General features: G+C 35.8%; 1 protein-coding gene, 1 long non-coding RNA gene and 1 pseudogene across 2 annotated transcripts; 2 read left to right on the top strand and 1 right to left on the bottom strand.

Annotated features, from left to right (window-relative positions):
* Positions 1 to 3,140: 3,140 nt before the first annotated feature.
* On the bottom strand, positions 3,141 to 5,067 carry LOC26515274. The gene is made up of 3 exons (XM_014904881.3): positions 4,613 to 5,067; positions 3,926 to 4,502; positions 3,141 to 3,832 (listed from the first exon to the last, which is right to left on the bottom strand). Exons 1-3 carry the CDS (start codon positions 4,726 to 4,728, stop codon positions 3,431 to 3,433), a joined length of 1,095 nt encoding a protein of 364 aa, XP_014760367.1. The 5' UTR covers positions 4,729 to 5,067; the 3' UTR covers positions 3,141 to 3,430.
* Positions 5,068 to 7,623: 2,556 nt separating this feature from the next.
* Positions 7,624 to 8,553, top strand: LOC123257589. The gene is made up of 3 exons (XR_006507723.1): positions 7,624 to 8,039; positions 8,211 to 8,365; positions 8,419 to 8,553. It is a non-coding gene; the product is annotated as an uncharacterized LOC123257589 (long non-coding RNA).
* A 4,695-nt stretch (positions 8,554 to 13,248) lies between these two features.
* LOC123257679 lies at positions 13,249 to 17,990 on the top strand (annotated as a pseudogene).
* Positions 17,991 to 19,743: the final 1,753 nt, after the last annotated feature.

Consider the following 19,743-nt stretch of genomic DNA (forward strand, 5'->3'; position numbering starts at 1 on the left):
GTTCAACTGATAAGAAGCCGCAACATAAAAAATGTCCAGTCGGTTCAGATTCTTGGTGTAGTTATCAACGAGCCAAGGCAAATAACGTATCTTACACACATGATTACATGCCACTTTCAAAAGAGGTTTTAGATGCAATAAAACCAATCTATACTGATCTCAGTAAAGATGCTTTGCTCGAGAGATGTATTGGTGGATTTAATCAAAATAACAATGAAAGTTTTAACCAACTCATTTGGAAAATTTGTCCAAAAATAATGACAAGTGGAGCACTTCCAGTTCATTTAGCATCGTACATATCAGCTGGACTATTCAACGAAGGTACACATTCCTTACTGTACTTTTTACATGTTATTGGAGTCAGTTGTGGTCGTAATGCACATGCGTATGCAGCTAAATGTGACGAAGCTCGGATTTCACAGGCAGAGATGCGCGCGGCGGCCTGTACTCGCGAGGGAAGAATGCTCCGCAGACAACAGCAAATCGACTTTTTTGAAGCAGCTTCATCTGCCGAACAACTATTATATGGCCCCGGAATAGATGACTCCATTTGGTAAGAAAAAAAAATAATTTTATCTTTATGTAAAAGTGACTTGAAACTTTAAACACGTTTTTCTCAAAACTACGTTTTCAAAGTCGGTGACCACTCTTACTCGAAAACTAGTGACCCGATTGTCTTGAAATTTAGCATGCTCTTTTATTACATAATAATCTAGTACTTAATCGAAGGATTTTTTTTTTATGCAAAACTTTTTTTTTTACAGCTGAAAAACTACCGATTTTTTTGACGAAAAACGATTTTTCAACTTTGAAAGGTCGCCATTTTGTCAAATATTTTTTTTTTTTTTAATATCCTTCGATTAAGTACTAGATTTACTTTTAATAAATGTAAATCCGTTTCATTTTTTGATTTCAGACTATCCAGTTTTTCACAGTGTTGGTCACCGCAACTCGCCTTTTTCGGATGGACCTCACTTCGACGGGGCATAACTTTGAAACCCCTAAATATTTTCTACCTTTTTTTTTCAAATTTAAGTTAAAATAATGTACTTTCACATAACAAAACGATATTTCAAAAAAATTCAATAGTTTACGAGAAAAAAATTCGGAAAAAATGTCTATTTTTTGGCCCTCCAAGTGCGCATGCCCCCTTAAGGGAAAACGTCAATATTGGACTCATTGTTTCCGCATCCCACAACTACATCGCGAAACATCGGTGCACTCTATGATTTTCAATTCAATGAAGTAAGAATCGAAATTTAAGAGCAGAAACAATACGGATATAGCATAACTTCGAATATCTGGACGGACAATTTCTTTAAGAAATCTTATATTTCACTGACTATGCATTATGTCAAATATTGCACTCTTAAAAACCGCCTGCTAGCAGTAAAATTAATGGGTGGAGCCTCCTGTACCGGTAAGAATTATAAAATGTTATTGGCATATAAAATATATATATTATTATATAACAAAATTTCTTAGGTAATTATATAAAAAAGAAAATTAAGCAAATCCTACGGGACTTTGGATGTGATTTAATGATGGATGATCCAATAATTGTTACCGACAAGCTAATATGAAAGCAGCATTCAACGGACTCAGCACAATACACTGTGCAAATCACTTGATTCACAATGTGATTGGCAAACTTGTGAATGAAGTAGCAGAATTGCTGCAGCAAGCTTGTTAAGTATTTTAAAAAATCTGGACAAAACTGGAACTTAACAAGCACCCTTAAAAGCTAATGCCAACTCGTTGGAATACTATATTTAACCTCTTAAAGTCGGTTGAGCTAAATTGGATGGAAATTTCGCAGATTTTGTCTGATAAACATGAAATTTCAAGAATCACGGATATAAATTTAATTAATATTAACGGAATAGTCAACCTTCTAGCACCTTTTGAATGTTGCTCCAAAAAGCTAGAGGGTAGTAATTATCCAACATTGCACTTGACTGTTCCACACATAAATAACTTTAAAAAAATATCCTTACCAAATGAAAATGATATAGAAATAGTTAAAAAATGTAAACTAACGCTTTTAGAGTACTTAGATTCAATAGTTATAGAAAATTTTAAAAAATATCACAACATTGCCCTGTTTTTGTTTCCGCCCACTAATAAATTTACTAAATTCTCAGAATTAGAAAAGGTACAAACTTTTAAAGACGTAGAAGAAATGATGGTTAATATTCATATAAATAGCCAAAATGATGACATTGAAAAATTAATTAAACCTACACAAGAAATCGATAACATATTAACAGATTATTCAGAACCCATTCATAGCACCAACATTTTCTCATACATTCAGGATGAACTTCAAACACATAAAAATGTTAATAAAGCGTACAGTCAAGATTTTGATGTTCTGCAGTGGGGGTCAATAAATAAAGACCGTTTTCCTCTGCTTTATCATATTAGCTGCAAGATACCAGCCGCTCCCGCGAGCAGTGCAGCATCGGAAAGAGCATTTTCTGCACTGTTAAGGCAATTCACTGTTAATGTCAGCTGTTTCAGACAAAAAGCACGTGCTTGCAAATTCGCATTATTTGTTGGTAACTTTGAAAGTGTGAAACTCGAAAGGGTAACAAGTTATTAATTAAATTTTTAATGGACACCAATCGCAATGGTTTGTATTATGTGTTGTGTGTACTAATATATCGATTTGTCTGTGTTTTACTTATCTTTAGCGATTTTTCTAAGTGTTCTCAAAGATAATTCTTTTGCAAAAACATTTAACTTTACTTAGGTTTACAAAAAATATTTGTCTGTGTATTGGTGTGCGTCTAAGTGCAAGTTGTAGAGCTATTGCTTCTGAATAAGACGCAATTTGTCTTAATGTGCACAAATCCGCACAATCTGCGTACTTTCGTTTTTTGGCAGGTAACTTCGAGTTTTCGAACGCTGAGCTCTTTGAAGTATGGCGCACGGAAACGGACGATTCCAGACAAAAAGAATTAGTTCTTGACTTTTTGTGGAGCAAATTAAATGAAAAAATTGACGTTTTAAAGCATTTTGCTTAAATTTAAGTGCAAATTGGAAAAAATGCAACAGAAATAAATAAAAGGGTGTGTCAAGCCTACGCAAGACAGAAGTGAAACTTCTAGTATTCCTCTCTCTCTATTTTCATTTCATCATCTCTATTTTCTCTCTTAGGTTAGTTTGAAAATTAGAGGTTAAATAATTCTACGACGAAGCATGAATTTGCTCTTTCTAATATTTTCTTTTAGATGAAAGACGTTCGATTAATGTGTAGTTCCAAAAATTTTCAATTTATTCACAAGTATACAATATTACATAAATAACAATATTACACTTAAAAATTACAAAGAAATTACAATGACAATTTACCAATCATGTGCCATTTTCATTGTCAATTTCATGAATATCATTTCCTAATGTCGTGATAATTGGGTTATGGTAACTAAAGTGCGAGATATATACGTGAGCACTTAAATTCTTTTTTCACCAACCCTTGCAAATAACTCGACTTATGGATTAATTTCTTTTTAATGTGTACGTTGATGCAAAAATCGTCATCCACATGTCTTGGCAAAACGCTCACCATATTATCTACCGAGACAGGAACATTGATGATCTGGCCACTTATGCAGAACTGACCGTTAACGTGTCTTATTCGCCGTATTTGCATGAATGGTAGTCTAGGCGAAATTAATCTTTCAGCAATGAGGTTGAGTTGAGGCAAATAGGCTGGTCTTTCCGGATATTTGAAGCCATTGAAGGTCGCTAGCGTTGGAATTTTCTTATTCTGCATACTCCTTTTGCATGTAGTACATAGTTTTGCATCAGCAATGTTCGCAAGAGCCTGGAAAATATGTTAACTATTAATTTCAAACATTGATAAGAGTTACGACATTAAGAAAATTATGATAACATCCACATTATGCTTTAAACATACCGTTATTTTTTTAAGCATCGTTTCATCAGCGGATGTCGCCTTTTTTAAATCCTTTTCGAACCAAAGCCGATCGCAAACGCTGCAAGCATAGCCGAAAGGATTTTCCACAAACATTTTTTGAAATTGTTTATGTGCAAATTTGTGGTTCACATAGCCACTATAGGGAGGCACAAAGTCATTATCAAATTCTATCGGTGGCCCATCGAAATGCTCTCCAATATCCATGTCGGAATCAACATCACTCATTGATTCTCTATTCGGGAGTTCATAGTCATCGTGTACATTCTGTTGGTTATGTTGGTTATGTATTTGTGCTGCATGTAGGACGTATTCTGGACCATCATTGGGACTCAATAAATTCGCAGTACACGTAGAATTTGGAACGATTTTCGGTTTTTTTGATGGAACTGGAGCAGGTGTTATAGCTTCAGCTACCGCAGATTGCCGAAGTTTTTGACGGTCTCTGTATGCTTTACAACGTTCTGCTGCCGTTTTAGCTTGAGGTTTGGGAGGCTTTAATTCTTTTTTCCGCTGTCTGTTCCGCATGTTGTCCATTGCTTTGATTCTAACGACATTCCTACATCATATTTCACTGTTAGTATAATCTCGCCAATATGTTAAACAATCGTATTCCAACAATACTACTATATTGTGAAATATTTATCAACTCTTATAGGTCATATTTACCTTATGTTATTGTCATCACTGTGTGAATCAGACTCTCCTCTTCTTTGGTGATTCTCAGGGGATATTTGCTCTTGTGCCACTGATGTGTTCATCACGTCTATCTCGTCACTACTCATTTTTAACACTGAAATTCTGTACCAAACCGTATGAACCACAATCAATTACGTATTTCACTCGTATTACACTCTCGACGCAGTATACTAACCAAGCAGCTAATGCTTGGCGTGGCGCAGTTCGCTGGTGAGGAAAGAAGAGAGAGGAAAGAAGAGAAGAGAGACAACGTTCGTGAGCGGCTCTCCCACCTCAACAAGCGCATATGGTGAGAGAGGGACAGTGAACGGTGAGGGGGGTGGGGTACTCGCATTTTCGTGTCGATCCTGACTCGGTTTTACTCCGTCCCCGAAAATCCATTACGCGCCTAAAGAAGTTTCACTTCAAAAATATTTTGAAAAAAAACATAAGAATTGGCTGCAAAGCACAATAAAAATTAATTGCGGTGAATCAAGTGAAATTGTGAAACGACGAATTGGACGCCCAAAATTGTCTTATCCGACTAAAGGGGAAGAAGCAGCAGCCTTATCGAAAGCTCACGGTAGCAACGTACCCTTGCTAATTAAAACAGCGAGTAAAGCTGCTCGATCTCAGGGACTCATAGATCTTGCTGTGGTCCTTAACATACTTTCGAATAGTCCCGAAATGGCAAGAGATATTAGGCAGATTTTAACAAACCCAATAAAACGACCTATTCGAGCATCAAAGGACGAGGCATTAGCAATCTTATTGGATCAAGGCTTAACAAAGGAGCAGTAGTGCGCAATTAGAGAGGATGCAAAGAATTGCAAAGAAATTGACGTTTTAGGTTTTATATCTGACGAATATCTTGAAAATGAAGATAATATCTAATTTTTTCAGATAGCAATAATCGTTTTAATTGTATTTGTTTGAATAATTTTGCCTATCACCTTTTCAACTTTTGTTTATGAATTAAACTTTTTTTCTCGGAAAGGGAGGGCGGAACCACGCCCATTTTTTCATAAACTATTTCTAATGTATTCCATAACAATAATAAAAAAACCATTTAAAAATGTCTTAGTTAAAAAGTTATTAATTAATATTTCATCAGGGTTGAGCCACGCCCATTTTTCTAAAAACATTCCTTTCGGTGTCTATAACAATAATAAACAAGAAAGGAAAGCTAACTTCGGGCGGAGCCGAAGTTGATATACCCTTGCAGTTCAGTCGCAGTCCGCTAGGTGGCGCCACGCATCTTATATTATTACATATATAGAAGATCGTATATAGTCGGCCGATCCTTATGAAATTTGGCAAATCAGATTATTTTGTCCAAAATAGAATCTGTACCAAGTCCCATCTTTCTAACTTAAAAAACACCAAAGTTATGCCAATTCCGATCGTTCTATGACAGCTATAGGATATAGTCGGCCGATCCTTATGAAATTTCGTACATAATATATGTTGGTCAAATATAACATGTGTGGAAAGTCCCAACCCTCTATCTTAAAAAACAACGAAGTTATGGCATTTCCGATCAATCAGTTATATGGCAGCTATAGGATATAGTCGACCGATCCCGGCCGTTCCGACTTATATACTACCTGCAAAGGAAAGAAGGGTGTGTGCAAAGTTTCAACTCGATAGCTCCAAAACTGAGAGACTAGTTTGCGTAGAAACCGACAGACAGACAGACAGACAGACGGACAGACGGACATGCTCATATCGACTCAGGAGGTGATCCTGATCAAGAATATATATACTTTATAGGGTCGGAGATGTCTCCTTCACTGCGTTGCACACTTTTGACCAAAATTATAATACCCTCTGCAAGGGTATAAAAATATCAGAAGTTCAACAATCAATGCACAGTCATGTTCCAGAAGAATTTGTACGCAAGCCGAGAACGTTGGATGAATTGACACATTGGAAAGCCACAGAATTTCGGAAATTTCTTTAGTACATTGGCATTGTATCTCTTAAAGATACAGTTAATGATGACCAGTATTATTTATTCTTTTTGTTGCACTGTTCATATAGGATGCTTTCATCTCACGTCCAGCGAGATTCCAACTTGGAAACGGCTCAACGTATGCTGGATCTGTTTGTTGCTAATTTTCCGTTTTAGGATCGTCTTATTCTTTTGAAAATTATTTGCAAACTTTAAAAAAATTTGTCCGAAAGCCAACAGATATTTTACCGCAAATTTATAGGAAGGTAGTTGAGGATAGAAAAATCTGTGTGGAAGATGAGGATATAAAGCTTATAGGTCATTTGTTGAAATTAAAGGCATGCACACTTAGGAATAAAAGGCCAGATTGGTTTTGTTTTCTTTTAGATAACATCCCGATTGAGGTAGATGGATTTGAAGAAGATACAGAAGCAATTTTCATTTTAAAGAAAATTTAAAATGAAAAAGAGAGCAAAAGAGGAAAGATTTAATGTTTCAAATTTTCAAAGAAAAGCTGTAGCGATGCCATATAAGGGCGAATTGGTTCTAGCACCATATTTGCACTATTCATAGGTTTTATTTAGCATTCAGTTTTTTTTATACTTTTGAATACGGAGGTGTTTAGTCCGTAGGCGTATTTACTAATACGAATCGGACATGCCCTTAGCGACGGCGCTTTGGGTATCTAGGAAGATTCACCTACCATGGTTCGAAGGCCAAAAAAAAAATAAAAACATTTGCGTATTCAAAAAAAAAATAAATAAATCAAAACTCATCAAATAAATAAATTAAGAAATAATTAGCAGGTTACCATAAGGAATCACCTCACACAATCGACACCATGAAAGACCACAGGCAACAAAATATCAATACAGATCAATTTAATTACAAAACATAAAAAAAAAACCTTTTTTTTTTTTTAGAATGTCGGACCAACCCCCAAAAAAATTGAGGAAAGTTGTTTTCAACATGGACGGTAAACAAATATAAAATAATAACTTAAGAATATTTATGTTTAATTATACCCTTGAAGAGGGTATTATAATTTTGGTCAAAAATGTGCATCGCAATGAAAGATCGCAGTAAAGATAGGCCAACTATATACGATCCGATATATATATAGTTAATAACTGCAAGGGTATATAAACTTCGGATCCGCCCGAAGTTAGCTTTCCTTTCATTTTGTTTAATTTATTTTACCCCACGCAATATAATTATTGGGAGAGAAAGTAGCGGCACCAAAAGAGGATAAGGGCGATGAAGTAGCAAACCTCAAGGCAGAGGTGAGCCTTTTGCGCTGCTCGTTGGAGGAGAGCAATAAAAAGCTTACCGAACAATTAAAGTCCAATACAGAGCAAGTGGCGAAATTGACAGCTCTCGTTGGGGTTTTACTCAAAAAGGAAAGGGGACCTGGAACTCTTCAATTTGGAACGGGCGATTAAGGAAGGAAACGTAGATGCCTATGTAAGAAAGAAATTTTCCTTTTAATGAAAACTCATCATTTTTGTTTTTATACCCATGCAGAGGGTATTATAATTTTGGTCAAAACTATCTGCAAGGAAAATCAAATTCGGCTTCATCCGAAGTTAGCTTTACTTTCCTGTTTTTTATTTATTCTGTTTTCAAATCTTATAGATTCAAGCAATAAAGTCATTATTGGGCAGGAACAAATTGTCCAATAGCTTAAAACTAATTTTTTCCAAACAGATTTTGGTGGACTTTAACATTGACGGAGTAAATGAAAAAAAAATCATTCAGGGCGTTTCCGAATATTTTTAACACAGTAATCAGTATGTATTCAAAATAATTTATTTAATAATATTAAATTTATTTGTTTTTATAGAGGCCATCGAGTTGCTGGAAGATACACAACCGCCTGAAAAAGCAGTTGGGCTAGCGTTATCATGCATTAAAAATATATATAGTAAAAAAAAATATAAAAACAAAGAATAATACTAAAATTATATCATAAAGGGTATATAACATTGTTATTTTTATTGGGAATGGGAATCAGGTCGGATTCATCCATGTTTTTCATGGATGATTCAGGGTTATATATCAGGTCGGATTCATCTATATATTTCGGGTCGGATTCATCCGCCTTTTTCAGGTCGGATTCATCCATATTTTTCAGGTCGGGTTCATCCATCATTTTCATGGCTGATTCATCGATATTTTTCATGTCCGATTCAGGCTTCTTTTTCATGGCTGATTCATGCTTTCTTTTCGGGGCTGATTCCGCTCTGAAATTCAGGTCTGAATCAGGGGTGATTTCGAGACAATTTTCAAGCCGGAATCCGGATTCGAAATCCGGGCGGATTCTGACCTGATTCATGCCTGAAATCGAATTCCGGGCCGAGAGGACATTTTCAAAAATTTCAGTACAAAATTCCGGGCCGCTTGTTCTAGCTTTCCGGTTGGGTTCCGGGGTGATCCGGGGGGATCCAGGGTGAATCGTGGGGGCTTGGTACTGCGGGGCAGTAAGTCAACTGCACACCAAAACATTGTACAGTGCGTTGACTACTGCACACCAATTTTGCTGTCCACATTAACAGTCAATTAAAACAGACAATACTACCCTATTCACCCAAATATACTGTACACAAAAAATAGTGTGCCCACTTTTAGAATAAGTCTGTCGTTTGGATGCATTCATGTACAAGTCTAGTATATACACTTCGGTTCCGCCCTAAGTTAGCTTTCTTTTCTTGTTTAGTTATTAAACATGTTAAAATCCCAAATTAAAATATAGCGTTGTTTGAAATGTCTCCTTGTTTGCTTACTCACCTATAACATCAAACTAAAAGTTATTCCATCAGTCTAAAAAATAATATTCTGATAAATATGAAGAGAAATCACTCAGTCATATTGTGCCGGGATGCAGAAAACATCGAGTATCAAAAAATGCATTGAGTATCGATGTTTTTTAGCGTCTGTTCCAGCTAGTTTGTCTACGAGCGAAAGGCTTTTTTCAACATCGGGCCATGTTTTAAATGAAAAACGCACTACGCTAAGAAACACAAATTAAGGAAAAATTATATCATTTAATAAAATTATGACTTAGTTCGTTTTTCCATTAAATACATGATAATATTCAATATACCTAAATTAATATGCACTTATGTATATATAATATATGCATATATAAATTACATGTCTTAAATTTTCTTTTATGTGTAAATAAGTTTCGTGCCGGGACGAGCCGGGCCCGGGCATTGGTAAAAAAGTTTTGCAGGCCGCGTCCACATTTATTACCAATGTTAAGCGATACATCGATGTTCGGTTTTAGATACATCAACGCACATCGACATCGATGTTTTTCACTCGAACTTGCACCACTAGCCGGGAACCATCGTTTGAAGAGCTATGCTACTTCCGCAATGTTTCGTTTTGCTATTGCTTTAACTTTGACGAGAGCCGAAGCAGGTCTATAGAAGATCAATGAAAAAAGATATTCTCTGTTTGAGTTTTCTTGTGTAGCAAGTCCTAAATTTCTTGCCGAATTTCAACCACCTCAATAAAATTGATGATTTCTATTTCATCAAACTCACCAAGTCGGCGGACTTTTCCCTCCATCATTTAAAAATTTGTTATCTGAAATTTCACTTTTAGCGCGATCATTGACCGTGTTAAACGGGATGAAAGATTACAATTCTCAATCTTTTCGCTGGCCCCAATTAAATGTATAGTATTTTATTTCGCTCGGAGTACGTGGTTGCGAAAAGATCCTGTCCTGATAAATGTAACGAGCTTTGGATATTAAATTTCTTCGAGTGGACAGAAAATTATAACGTCCGTTACCATTACTCCACTACACTACCACATTTTCTCTCATCGATCATTATTCTCAACCCTGCTCTCTCAAGTTGAGCCTCTGTCGTCATCTCTTTTCATCTCAAAACTTTTGCTAACTCGTCAACGGACCTCACGCACCAGCATCACATGGGTTGGGCTTGTCGCGCGGCCGCGGAGCCGCGGCCCAAAATATTTCTAGTGGTGATATCGCAATGAAATTTTGTCCAAAAATCTATAAAAATATTCTAAAAACACTGTGAAAAAATCGTATCGTATCGCTCTCATACAAGAGGATGGCACGACTTTTTCTAAAATAATTTTTAATATAATAATTTAATATTTTTTAACAAGACTAAATTTTACCTCTTAATACAAACGTTGGTTAAATCGTAATCCCCAAAAGTAAAACAATCAAAAATTCACATATGACACTTATTTTATTCATCGAGCAACAAATGCACACCGCTTAATAATTTTGTTTTTTTTTGTGCATTGTAAATTTCTTTGCCCACTTATAAATGGGTCTGAGGTAGGGTTGCATGATATTTCAAAAATATCGTATCAATAATATTTGCACTTTTGAAAAATATCATCGTGATTTTTTTAAATATCACGAAAAAATATCGATATATCGAGTATTTTTGATATTTTTGAAATATAGATATTCTTAAAAAAACACGAGTGCCACTGCAATAATTAGCTTGAAATAGAATATACAGCATAATAGTATAATATAACTATTAATTATACTGTCTCCCTCGTACTAAATCAGTTAAATTACAAGTAAATTAACAAATAAGTCACTAACACAAAATTTCGCGCGAAACTCAACGCACACACCAACACACACATGAAAAATTGGCGTCTAACACGTTTAACACAATTTGCACTTACCTTTACACATTGTAGATAAGCAGCTTGGTGCTTGTTTCTCAAATGGGACATCAAGTTTGATGTGTTACCACTTGTTTTTATTAGTTTACTGCAAATATTGCATTTTGCAGAATTGTCTTTTATTTCTCCATAAAAATCCTTCGCGCTCATTTTCATACGTGTAGTTCGTCTCGTGTTTTAGCTCAGTGTGACCAATTAGTGGATATCAAAAATATATTTGAAAAAAATAACGATATTCGATAAATCGCGTAAAAAATTATCACGATATAAATATTTATTTTTATTCAAAAAATATCGATATATTGATATTTTGATAAATTTTTCACATCCCTAGTCTGAGGTTAACAGCAATCTATTTTATAAATCCCTATTTGTGTCTACTCGAGATATTTTTGTAGTGCGGAACTCCAGAAATTTTTTTATATCCTTTTTTCTAGATCCGGAAGCTTATTCCGACAACTCTATCGAAACAAGGGCATAGCTTATAATTTCAGAACCGTGGACTAGAACTTTGTAAACAGATGGTGGAAGGTAATACCATGGATACAATTTAATAAGCATTTTGGCGGTGTCAAGTGCAAATCATCCAAATTTTTCAGAATTGATTTTATATCCAGATGCCATGCTTTGCAGTAAAGTTGCACACCTAATTAAAACATTTTCATCCAATCCTGTGATAACAGCCGACATTTTCGTATCGCTAAAAAATGTTCCTGCCATATTACCATCATTAGAAGATTCACTACCTCCACTCCTTGGTTGGTCGACATGTACTCCCATTTTGGCGCGGAAGTCTGCTTGAATTTGAGTTTTCCAATTCATAAATAATTTTTTATCTCCTGGGGTACATATTCGCCAAGTTTTTAAATGCAATCTATATGCCAAATGCAAGAAATAGTCAAAAAACCGAATATACGAGTGCAATTCTTTGTGAATATTTTTCGAAATCATTCATTTCGCTTGGCTTTGCGTCACATATGTAACATTTACAAGTAGATGTTTCACTTAAAGCACTACAGACTTTTCCGTCAATCATTGTTAATTGCAAACGATGTGAAATTGTAATAGATTTGGTAAATACTTTACATGTATATGGCTCCAGCGCAGAAATTTTGTCTTTAAAGTATTTAGCTTCATCTATAGTTAATTGGGTTGTTTCTTTCTGGAATTGGTACCTTATTGGTCTGCAGTAACGTGTTGGTGACGGTCGAGGATTTTTCCAAATTACTTTGTGTTTCTTAGGATCGTTATTTTGAGTAATTAATTGCAGTGGTACATACGAAGTCACAAACAAACTCGAATCATCAATGTTACTGTTACTTTCCTGTTTACATTCGGAAAAACCAGAACTGCCGTCAAATCCCCACTTCCCAATTAAAATCAAGTCGGCCACGCTTTCATCACTAATGGACTCAAGGACATCAGCTTGAGGTTTTACAATTCGTAACGCCGTGTGATCCAACAAGCTTTGCAGTTCAACTTCTGCTTGGGATTCGCTGACACTGATATTTTCGGGATAAGATGATGCTTTGGCCGCCAGAAGTTTTTCGTAACTTGGTAGTAAGTTGAAGGAAGTCTTACCATTAACAAAACTGTGAATAAGCAAATATTGATGTTTACTTACAGTGTATCACATTAATATTCGGTTTTTTTTTTTTGCAACTTTAAACGCGAATAAAATGTATTATACTAAGAAATCACGAAATTTTAAAAATGGTATTTTAAACTTTGAAATATTGTCTTTACGTAGGTATATATATGTTAGCACTTTATTAAAAATTAAAAGAAGAATCACAACGAAACAAAAAAAAAGCTTGAAAATGGCTTTACTTTAATATTCGGTATTTTTATAAGTATTACGTTAAAACAATGTGGCAACTTCAGATCCGCCAAAAATGGGTTTCCCCGAATTGCACACATATGACTGGTATTCATTTCCTACAAACAAGCCAAAAAAAAGCTACTACGAGCACCGATTTTCGAGATGGGCCGCAAGGGTAAAAATGCATCATTGGAGCAGCGAAATCTTGTCCTCAAACTTCACTTAGAGGGCAAGACCTACAAGGAAACAGCCGAAATGCTTGACATGAAGCCCAACACAGTCGGTGACATCGTCCGACGCTTCAAAAATGAGGGAAGAGTGGCTTTAATAAAGCAAAAAGGACAGCCGAAAAAATTGACTGATCGAGAAGAAGCCGAAATAGTCAGAAAAATAAAAAAAAATCCTCGACTTAGTGCTCCTGAATTGTCGGCTGAACTCTTTGCCGATCATGGAAAGGAAGTTTCGGCGCAAACTATTCGGCGTACCATAAAAAAACAGGGGTACAACGGTAGAATCGCCCGTAAAAAACCTTTGCTATCGGAGCGCAACCGAAAGTTGCGAAAAAACTTTGCCCAGGAGTACTCCAAAAAGGACGAAAGCTGGTGGGACGATGTCATTTTCCTTGACGAAAGTAAATGTAATCTTTTCGGGAGCGACGGCAAGCAAATGGTATGGCGGAAACCAAACACTGAGCTGAAAAAAAATAACCTTAGGCCAACAGTTAAACACGGCGGGGGAAGTGTGATGATTTGGGGCTGCATTTCCACAAAAGGAGTGGGAAATTTAGTATTTATTGATGGGATAATGAACCAAGATCAATACTTAAAAATTTTGAAAGAAAATTTGAAGCAGTCGGCGGAGAAAATGGGCATTGCGAACTCATTTAAATTATATCAGGACAATGACCCAAAGCACAAGGCGCATAAAGTGAAGTCCTGGTTGCTTTACAACTGCCCAAAGGTCATGGAAACGCCGCCCCAATCACCTGATCTCAATCCCATAGAAAATTTGTGGAGTGAATTGGACCGCCGTGTACACCAAACGCCGATATCTTCAATATCGGAATTGAAACAACGGCTTCAGGAAGAATGGGTCAAAATTGGCGGCGAATACACAAAAAAAATTATTCGAAATATGCCAAAACGATTAAGCGATACCATAAAAAATAATGGGTATCACACTAAATATTAAGATAAATTTAATTTTAAGATAAAATAGTTTTTTTTTAGGTCTATAAGGAAATACCGAATATTAAAGTAACGCAAATTTTGAGTTGTTTTTCGTTTTTGTTTAATTTTATTTTTAATTTAAAATAAATTCCTGTGTTATGTTATTTCTATGAATAGGTAATAAAAAAAGCTTTACTTTGCTATTTAAAATTTTTGTTTAAGTCTTTTTTTTAATCTCTTTCTTTTCATTTGAAATTGAGAAAGTAAAAAACCGAATATTAATGTGATTCACTGTATATTTGTATCAAGAAAGAGTGATAAGACTTCATCAACATTAAATTCAGTGAGCGTTGGTTGAGAGGAATTACATGAGCGTAATATGGAAGCAATAGACTCGTCAGTTTTTGACATTTCAGCAATTTTACGTCGTGTTGTCCGGTCAGAAACTTCATTAAAATCGGCTTTGGGTCGTCCACGGTCAGGATTTTTTGATGTTAATTGGGCGCATCTTATCGGAATTGATTCCTTTTCATTCAACCAATCAGATTGAAATTGGAGAATTGACGATTTCATGCGTTTGTAATTCACCCAAAACGTTACTATCCTTTTACAAACGTATTCAATTCGCTTTGACACTTCACTCTTATCAACAATATAGCTGTTTTTAATTATATTTGCTTATATATCTTCAATCAATTTTGTTTGCCTTTCAATGGCGCTACCCTCTTCACTGCACCATGCATTAAAAACATATAAACGTGAGAATACACACTTATAAGAAGAACCTATTAAAGTTTAAAGCAATGAAATAAACAAAAATTAAATCAAAACTATTAATAAATGAAAAACTATTCATAAAAACTAACTCAACAGACGAAGACAAAGCAACAGAACAACAATCACACGAAGGAAAAAAAATTTTGGTTGTGCAAAACTGACCCAAAAAATTAAGAGGGTGTTGGAATTTTCACGATTGTAAGCACATCTGCAAATTTCTGCAAAAAAATTTACACATTTATTACCTTTAGAGCCAGGCGAACACATTGGTATACAACTTAATTGTGGATTTTTGTGGGGTCTCTACTAAAACTGTAGCTAAACATAAAAAAAACGTTCAAAATATAGACAAAAAACATGTATTTTTTCAAATTAATATAACAAAAACAGTTTAACAAGTACGATTTTTTATAATATCTCAAATTTTAGAAAATACCTTCAACTTCAAAATCCATTACAAATATTTTAAATTTGGATACGTAATAAATGATCTGACCACTTCAAAGTTCGGTTTTGTTATGAAAAATTCGAGATGCGCGCAAGCTGCGCTATGAAAATGAACACCTGCACTCAACTTCAATTCTATTTTTAGAAAGAACGGTTCATTTTCTGGACAAACCTAGTATGCCACAAAGAAGTTTGGACAATTTAGAAGCGATTTGTTTACTTTTCCTACATTTTTGTTTGTTATGACTTTTTTATTTTTGGCCTATGGGCGCAACCACTGGCACCGTGGAAAGTAGGACAAATACATATATATTACTTATATCGATTTTTTATCCTAAAGCTGCCGTATAACTGAACGAATAACTTTCTTTGTTGTTTAAGCAAATGAATGGTGATCAGATAAAAGTGTTCAGATATTTAAAATTGTAAGTGGAGCAAAGCGACATCTTGTCGCTTCATGAGACATAATATCGCTTCATTGTAGTCCGAACATAATATCGTAAAGGCATATGGGTAAGTCTCTAATGTCGAACGCGACATTCGTACGCATTCCCACTTAAAAAGAGACGTGTGCTAAGACTGTTTTTTATTTTTACAAAAGTGGATCTAATAGGTCTTGACAAGTTCTATAATTGGTGCAAGTATAAATGTTGGATTTTTTGTTTTTAGAACATTCAAAAAAAAAACTAGGACTGTCGCACGCAACACAGATAAAAGTTATCTTTCAAAAACCATTTTAAACGTTGATTTCAGGGAAACTTGATTGAAAATTTGTCTGAAGTTAATTTTGAAACGTTATTATACCCTTGCAGAGGGTATTATAATTTTGGTCAAAAGTGTGCAACGCAGTGAAGGAGACATCTCCGACCCTATAAAGAATATATATTCTTGATCAGGATCGATATAAACATGTCCGTCTGTCCGTCTGACCGGCTGTCTGTTTCTACGCAAACTAGTCTCTCAGTTTTAAAGCTATCGGCCAACTTTATCCTATAGCTGCCATATAACTGATTGATCGGAAATGCCATAACTTGGTTGTTTTTCAAGATAGAAGGATGGGAGTTTCAGTGGATTAGTCTTTGGACAAAATAATTCGATATGCCAAATTTCATAAGGATCGGTCAACTATATACGATCCGCTATATATCTAATAATATAAGATGCGTGGCGCCACCTAGTGTACTGCGACTCAACTGCAAGGGTATATAAACTTCGGCTCCGCCCGAAGTTAGCTTTCCTTTCTTGTTTTAAAATAATTTTTTCGATTTGAATATTTTTAGCCTTTCATCCGCTTCCAACGAGAGACCATATAGCTAATATTAGTATACATCTGTACTACAATACCCAATTTAAAACTTTTTGCGCAAAATTGCGCAAACGCAAATTCGAACCTTTTTTCCACAACAAAATTTATTTTTTTTTGCTAAAACCACCTGTTGCTGAAATTAAGCACCAGCCAGAAGATTTTATCTGGCTCTAGTTCTCCCTTGCGCTCATTCTTATTCTCTCATGTGGTCATATGCATACGCAGTAGTTTCCTATTGAACATGAATAGTGTGACCGAAAAAAATTATCTGAAAATATCTCAAAAAAATATTTATAAATCGATATTACGGCATTAAAATATCGTGAAAAAAAATATTTATTTTTTTCACAAATATATCGATATTTCGATATTTTGATATATTTTCGACAACCACAGTGCAGAGTATAATCTACCGTTTTGTCCGCGAGAACAAAACACATGACAAGGGTCAAAAAGCTCCAAATAAAACTTTTAATGAAACTGACAAGCGTAATATTTCCCGAAAAATCTGGGAAAACCCAAAACTCGGCACCTAAAGTTGCTGCCCAAGTAGAGGCCTGACACCGTCCAACGAATTCTACACAACCCAGGGTTTAATGGTCGAATTGCACGAAAGAAGCCTTTCATTAGTGCGAAAAATCAGAAGGCACGATGGAAATTCGCCAAGGACCATTTAAACAAGGACGCAACATTTTGGAACACTGTAATATTTGCAGATGAGTCCAAATTTAATATTTTTGGCTCTAAATGAGCAACCTACGACTGGTGTAAACCAAACACAGATCTCCGTAATAAAAACCTTAAGGCGACAGTAAAACACAGAGGAGGCAGTGGTGTTATCAGAGAGGGAGTCGGAAAGCTGCATTTCATAGAATCATCCATGGACAAGACTCAGTACCTCGACGTCCTTTTGGAAAATTTGGTACAAAGTGTGAGAACCTGGGTAGTTCGATATCGATTTTACCAGAAAAATGACCCAAAGCATAAGTCTGGCATTGTGCAGACCTGGCTTATATGGAATTGCCCCCACGTTATGATTACGACTTAAAATGGTTATTAATAATAAGGGGGCCATACAAGATATTGAATTTGTTCATGTCTATGTTGCTGCTGCTCTCGTTCCCCCACAGCTGGAAGCCACGTCCAGTTATGGCATTACCGATCAATCAGTTATATGGCGGCTATATGATATAGTCGACCGATCCCGGCCGTACCGACTTATATACTGACTGCAACAAAAGAAGGATGTGTGCAAAGTTTCAACTCGATAGCTTTAAAACTGAGAGACTAGTTTGCGTAGAAACCGACAGACGGACAGACAGACAGACGGACATGCTTATATCGACTCAGGAGGGGATCCTTATTAGGAATATATATACTTTATATATACTCACTCAATGAGTGCACCCGAAAAACACCGGGTGTTTTATACACCCGAGTGCCAGCCATTCGGGCACAAAGTTTCGGGTACGAGTAGTTACTGTGTCAAAAATTTCGGGTGTGTGTAAACACCCATGATTTTGAGTACTTGCCTTTTCTTTACTCTGTAAAATTTTTGAAAGTCAATCGTAGGCACCCATGAAAAAAAGATGAGTGGAAAGAAAGACACAAAAAAATTTAATAAAACAATAATAGACAAAGGGTGGTTTTATTAAAATAACTTGAACATATATATTAATTTCTAATAACATATAAAAAATAAAAAACATTGAACTTACATATTAAAGGACTTTATTGAAATTAAAATATTTAAGCTTCGCGTGAATTTAAAGATGAAGTGGAGAAAAATGATGTTGTCTACAGACTTTGGTGTAAGCCTATTCCTCTTGTCGGTCATAATATTACCGGCCATAGAAAACACCCTCTCACAGGTGGCACTACTTTCAGTGCAACATGAGAAAGTGGGGGGTATGAATTTTTATTTTGATTCCACCAATCAGTTGGTTCAAAGCCCTCGGTTAGAGCCACTCTTTCTAGTTCGTCTAATGGCGTTTCGGATGTATAGTTATTAGGGTGGACTAAAGATTGCTTGAAACAACAACGCCATTAAAGATTTTAATTCTGCTATATCAGCATTTAGGACAGGCGCCGCTGGCGTCTCACTTATTATATTTTTGACCTCCGCCCAGTTGTCAACAATAGATTTTAGCATGGTATAGTGGGAGTTCCATCGGGTGGGGCACGGGTTTTTTAGGGTGGTTTGCAAATGGTGTTGCATATTGGATTTTTTGAAGTATTTTACCACCTTCTTGCCCGTGTCCAATGTCTCCGCCAAATCCGTTGCTGAACCGAAGGAGCTTTCCAATGCGTTAGAAAACAGATGGGTGCTGCAGTTCAATCGGGTATTTCCTTCCAAAGCTTTTTTATATTTAATCCTCGATCAGTTAAAAATTTTACTTTTTCGATGCTGTCTACGTTGAAGTCGGCGAAGAGGGACCTCAGTTTTTGAGAAATATTATCCGCTGTAGTCCTCTGGTAATCCGTCGATTTAAGACCCAGGACCAGACTGTGCAGTCTAGCGTCTTTAAAAACGTGGACGGTTACTCCTAGGAAGTTCCGCTGCACATAGTTATCAGTCCACATGTCGACTGCGTTTTTTAAATTTTGTGCCAATTCAACTTTTTATTCGGCCGCTTCCTTTCCGGTGTTTCGGCTTAGAGTTGTCGGATAGGGAAGTAAATCGTCAATATTCACGTTGTTCCCGTAAGTGGCTCCTATATTAATAAAAAATTTCAAGAGTTCTTTAAAGCCGGGTCCCGACACAGCAGTGAAAGGTCGGCAATCCTGGACGATCCATGATGTACATTTCTTAATTGCCTCCTTCTTATCCGCATCCGTCAATTTTTTCTCCTCCGGTGGATTTTTTAATTGAAGGCAGCACTTGTGTGTCGACAAATTGGAGGCTTGCTTTTGGGAGAATTTTAAAACTTTTTACAAGTGCTGCAGAAAATCCACCCA

The sequence above is a fragment of the Drosophila ananassae genome, chromosome XR, assembly GCF_017639315.1.
Source record: "Drosophila ananassae strain 14024-0371.13 chromosome XR, ASM1763931v2, whole genome shotgun sequence".
Taxonomy (NCBI): Eukaryota; Metazoa; Arthropoda; class Insecta; order Diptera; family Drosophilidae; genus Drosophila; species Drosophila ananassae.